The 5981-nt window shown below is 36.4% G+C and overlaps 1 protein-coding gene across 1 annotated transcript; it reads right to left on the reverse strand.

Moving 5' to 3' along the window:
- Positions 1-1498: 1498 nt before the first annotated feature.
- Positions 1499-2356, reverse strand: LOC131158571 (mitogen-activated protein kinase kinase kinase 20-like). The gene has a single exon (XM_058113439.1). It carries the CDS (start codon positions 2354-2356, stop codon positions 1499-1501), a length of 858 nt encoding a protein of 285 aa, XP_057969422.1.
- Positions 2357-5981: the final 3625 nt, after the last annotated feature.

A 5981-nucleotide genomic window follows, 5' to 3' on the forward strand; every position in this document is an offset into this window, starting at 1 on the left:
CACAAATATGACAAAAGATACTCCAATTTGGCATGTCAATCTGAATTTGGAAGAATTATGCATATAAGAGTTCACTGGATACCAATAAATAATTTAAAATACCATCTAGTAAACAAATTTTAAATCCTTTACTTTCATCAGTGGCAGGGTAGAAAGAGCTGTATCAAGACAAATGAACAAGCTGTGGACAGTATGCGGGATATGTTAAACAAAGTTCAAATCTAAGGGATTGGACAAGAGTAAAACATGCTTACCTGTTAATGTTTTCCATATAAAATCATGAAACTAACTGTCATGGAGAAGGAGCTTGGAGCCAGGAAAAATTTTCGATATCCAGTCAAAGACTTGAAAAAGGGTAACTATATTTTCAACAAAAAATTCAAATAGTTCCATCCAAGTAGAGGATTTCACTAAGTACCTATTTGAGTATCCCAAAATTATTATTACCAATAATGGATTACATATTGAGAATATTGTTGTAAATAAGCATAAAAATTACATCTTTCACAATTTGATGGTGATCTGCGCAATAATTCTACTATCAATCTGTTATTGTTATGATTTATCATTCTAAGAAGACAAAACTGGAGCATGGTAAATAAGGTTTGAACAAAACACCATACGATCTCTATAGATGGGAATCTCTACTTTTTTTTTTTTTTTCGAGGTTTCAAGTTCCTAACAGCCATCTTGGCTTGTGCTATACTGTACTGTCATAATAAAAAGCAACAATGCAGTTGATCTTGGCAGTGATTTTCTATACTCCACTTTCATTATAAAAAGCAACAATGCAGTTGATCTTGGCAGAGAGATCCTCTTAAATAATAACAAAATAGAATAAAACATGAGGCAAAAAGATGCGAAAATGACAAGTCAATTGTTCTCTTATTCACCAACCTTCTTTACAAAAAAAGCATGGATTTGACCAGCACCTGGAGCAAAACAACTCCAACTTATGCATCTTGCATATATGTACTATATCTATAGTCATCTGAAACAATCAACTACATATTTGGTACAAAGAATAGAATGGAATCGGGTGGAATGGAATTGAAATTATGACTTCAATTAGTCATGATCACCATTCAGATTTTCATTTGGTTCCTTTCCTACCCCATTCCATTCTGCAAAACAAACATGACCTAAGAGAATAGAAGAAAAAAGAGTGTCAAAAATCAAAATCTAAACCCCAAAAGTCCTCTGCAGCTGTCATGGGCACTACTTTTTACCAGGAAGAATTGGGAAAACTACTTCTTCCGACACAGAAGAAGAGAAGAAATCCTCAGAACTGTAACTCTGATCATCGGAGGAAAACGAAGAATACTCATCATCTGTCTCTGTCACTGTCTCGGACAACCCCTTTACTGGGCATATGACCTCTTCCTCCTCCTCTTCGCCCTCCTCCTCCTCCTCCTCCTCCTCCTCCTCAAAACCATTAGTTTCTGGTTCGTCATCTTTGCAGTCTAATTCAGCGACGAATGGATGAGTCAAAAGTTTTTCAGCGGTGGATCTGAACGGAGCCTTCCTCACAAAACATTTTTTTCAAGAAATCCCTGGCTTCTTTGGATAGGGTACTCGGAACTTTTGGCAATTGATTTGGAGTGCGAATCCTAGAGAGAAGATCCTCGCCGTCTAAAAATGCGGCACCATTCCACGGTGGCCTCCCAGTTAACATTTCAAGCACAACACAGCCAAGAGCCCAAACATCAGAAGGAGGCCCCTGTGTGCCTCGAACAACAGCTTCGGGCGACAAATACAATGGAGTCCCTCTGAAGCAAGGACCCTGTTTGCTCGTCCGCTTCGCCAGCCCAAAATCTGCAATCTTCGGCACAAATTTAGCAACAGCGGAACCAGAATTGGGAAGGAAAAGCAAAATGTTGTCTGGCTTCAAATCGCAATGAACATAGCCGCGAGCGTGGATGTGACGAAGGCCGCGAAGAAGAGCCCTAGCGTAGGCCCTGACATCAGATTGGGGAATGAGAGCAGCGACGGCGGTGTGCTTCTTGATGAGAGCACCCAAAGTTCCTCCGGGGGCGTACTCCAGAAGCAAATTGTAGATCATCTGCTGCCCATCTTCACTGTAGGTTTCCTCGTCCCCGGAGCACTGCAAAACGCTGGAACAACCCTGTAGATTGCAGAGAGTTTCCTTCTCTTTCTGCAGAGTAGCAGAGAGAGAAACCTCCGAGGATTTGACAGCCATGACGGAGGGAAAGCAGCCGCCTTTCTTCATCTTCTTCCTGGGATTGGCGAGGAAGACACAACCGTGACTGCCTTTGCCGATCAAAGGGCCTCTCACCCATGAGACTCCTTCTCCATAATCGAATTCCTCCGCTGCATCTCCCCGATTCCTCTTCATTTCTGCAATTAGGGTTTGTTTCCTCCGGGAGAAGGAGCAGGAGCAGGAGCGTGTTGGATTGTTGGAATGAGATCAAAAAGAGAATGTGGGTTTAAAGCGGGAATGTGGGTTTCAAACTGCTTTGGACTGACTATCCTAACCTGTCTTGCGCGACACGTGTCCTAACTCATGGCTCGTCTTTTTATTCCTTTTTTTTTTTTTTCAACTTTTTAGTTGATATAGTAAAAATTATTTTTAAATTTTTTCTAGATATTATTTTTTAGGTTAAATTATTTTATACCTAATTAAATTTCTTGTTAGAAATTAAAACAAAATGAGACCGTGTGAGTTTTTCTATATATTTAAAATACATATTTTTACAAATTTGAAAAATATATAGTGAAAGTAATAATGCATTGCATGCATGATGTGAATATAAACTCAAAATAACCATAGACTGATCGTAGGGAACCAAACCTGAGACGTTGCATTTTTAGGCTTAATTAAAAAGCCTCGGCTGACCGACCAGTTCCAATATTAATCATCTCAATCAACCACACACACTATTGGCCGAAAGTCAAAAGTTTGACTAAGGCTCAGTCGATCGACCACGTTTTGAACTAAAATCCCACGGTCGACCGAACTATGAACATGAAATTAAAAAAAAAAAAATGAGACCGGTCCCTTTCCTTAGTCGATCGAACCTCTCAGGCTCTAGTCATTTTAAGTGCCTAAAAACGTGTTTAATTTTAATTAAACATTTTCAAAATGACCTCTGTAAGCAAAACATATTTAATATACTTCATTTTAAAATATATTTCGGAGATATTGTTTAAGTATTCTTGAGATCTTTGAAAAGCACTTATTTAATATTTCTTTCTCATCAAAGATCATACATATTGATTCGGGAAAAATCTATATGAAAGTAAAACCCTAAGTTCTCCTAAGTTTTCATTGATAAATATTTTTGGAGAAAAATCTATTGGGGTTAAATCTTTTAAGAATATATCATATACATTTCTTTCAAAGATTGCACAATCATTATTGAGAAAAGCACACATACTCACTTGAGCTTCATTTCATATCTCGTGTGAGTGTATTTGTGTTTTATTGTTGTACATTATCTGCTTGTATAAGAAGCATCTTTATTGCACACAAATATTGATATCTGTTGTTTTCCCGACGTGTGATCTTTCGGAAGAGGATTGCACTAGCCTTTAACATGCACTAGATGGTTCAGACCTAGTTAGGAGGAACTGTTGCACCGTAAGGTGTAGTTGTAAATGTTAGGGTCAGCCCTATAAATGTGACCTAGGGTATTCTCTCGCCCAGTAAGGAGAGGTGGTTGTAATTGGTGCCGCTCCACCCATAAGTGGGCATTAGTAGTGAATTCTCTTGCTTGTTAGCTTGAGGTGGGAACATAGACAGGATTGACCGAATCCCAATAACAAATATTGTGTCGTTCTCTCTTTCCCTACACTATTAAATTTTTCACATTTATTTGCTTATATTTTAACTGCTGTGAATGATTGAGAAATACTGAGATTGCTTTAATTATTCAAATATATGTTCCGTTAATTATTTGTAGTTACTGGGATTGTTAGAAAGACCCTAAGTTGAGTAAAATTGTTGTTATCTGATTTAACCTAGGAAGAAATTTTTAAAATCTCCAATTCACCCCCTTTTGGGAATACACTAATTCCAACAAATATTGACAAAGAATTTAACTAGGTTATAAAATTAGAAATGTTGGCCTAACATGACTTACGAATCTTATTTTGATGATAAAAAATCAATGGTATTTAACATGTTTTGGTTAAAGTGATAATGTTTTAGGAATCAAGTATATAAGTTCAAGATTAAGTGATCACAAGCCTTATTGAAAGATTACAGTCCAAGGACGAGTTGAAAATTGAAAGCTGAAAGAGTATGAAAGCATGGATTCAAAGATAATTTAATGAAAGTTTAAAAGAGTATTGAAGCCCAAAGTTACGATGGATTCAACAAAAGACAAACACGAAGACTCCGAACTTTGAACGTTTTTAAGTCTTAAGAAAGTCTTTATGCAAGTACTTCATTCAAAAGCCAATATGGATTATTTGAAACTTATTAGGATAAATCATTGACTTAGATAGAGACCATATTTTGAAAAACCCAAGAAAATATTTTCAAGAGTCTCAAAATGTTTTGACAAGTATAAAAGAACACAAAAAATTTTGGAAACAAATTGAAAAATAGTTTTTTGAATTGTCCAGGCGACTGAACATTTTACAGAGTAAAATTGGATAGACAGTAAAGGCTCAATCGACTGACCCTGACGAGCCTAGTCGACTGACCCTACACTGACCTTGAATTTTCACTGATTTTTAAAGGCCCAGGAGATTGACCTCTTGAGTCAAATTGACTGACCCTTCGAAATTCAAAATTTTAAAGTAACAAGAATTTTCCAAAATTGAGTTTTTGAATTCTAAACATTATGAAAACTTGGGAAACACTCCAAGTCACTTGGGGAACACGAAATACACTTTTTAAACTCTATAAATACCCCCCAAGACAAAGGATTTTACACATCAAGAATTAAAATCAGTAATCAAGCCTTATTGCTTACGATCTTCAAAAGCTCTCTTGCTCACAAACTTGCTGAAGTTTCTGCTGAGTCTTGCTGAGATTTTCTCACCGATATTTGCACACAAATTCTGAATCTTTCAACCAAAGAAAGAAGATCACGGTGATAAATTTATAAAGCTTCAAATTCTCTATATTTGATATTTTGATTTGAAGTATATAGTTGTGTTTTAAACTTGTACTAATAACCTCTTGTTGAGAGTTGTTGACTTTTTGAGTCTAATCCTTATTTTGATGCTGACAAAACATTTGTATCTTATGTGTGTATTTAGTTTGTGAACAGGTTCATATTTTAGTATACACATAAGGTTTAAGGGAAATGGAGGCCAAAACGAATCTTAATGCACATATACCTGGTGTACTCCATGAAGTGAAGAGCAAAAGATAAAAAAGAAGACATTTAAATTTCATTGTATTACATTTAGTTTATATTTTGGTTTGTAATAATGCATGGCATGCATGATATGGATGATAAGCTCAGGATGGCTGTAGACTGACCCTAGGGACCAACACTTTTCACAAAAACTCTTTTATTAAATAACTAATTGGTTAGGGTCAAATATTAGGGCTAAAACTAAGTTTACAAAAACTTCGGTCGATCGACGCCAGATTTTTTATGCTTAATTTAAAAGCCTTAACCTTAATCTGACCTTAGGACCCCATGAACTTATTGAAGAATCCCTTTAAACTAAAATATCACATTTATACAAAAAAGGGATAAAACTTAGGGTGAAATTTAGGTTCTTGAATAGCCTTGATCAACCGAACCATTCTGGTAATAACCAGCTTGGTCAACCGAATACCTTGTTGGCTAAAAAGTTAGAGTGTTGACTAAGCCACGATCGGACAAACCATTGGCATTATAAATGCCTTGGTCGACCGAACTGTTAGGAAGTCAACATGTTGACTTCACATAGTCGATTGTTTAGTTTTTGAACATATCATCCCTGGTCGACCAAACCATGAAGTGACTGAGCCCCCAACAACTTGGTCAACCATTTTTGTAGTTCATTTTAGCTTG

Source organism: Malania oleifera, chromosome 6 (genome assembly GCF_029873635.1).
Source record: "Malania oleifera isolate guangnan ecotype guangnan chromosome 6, ASM2987363v1, whole genome shotgun sequence".
In the NCBI taxonomy this organism is placed as follows: Eukaryota; Viridiplantae; Streptophyta; class Magnoliopsida; order Santalales; family Ximeniaceae; genus Malania; species Malania oleifera.

Bases quoted from the DNA above. Each gene is read 5' to 3' on its own strand.
- LOC131158571 (XM_058113439.1), bottom strand. From the start codon at position 2,356: ATGAAGAGGAATCGGGGAGATGCAGCGGAGGAATTCGATTATGGAGAA.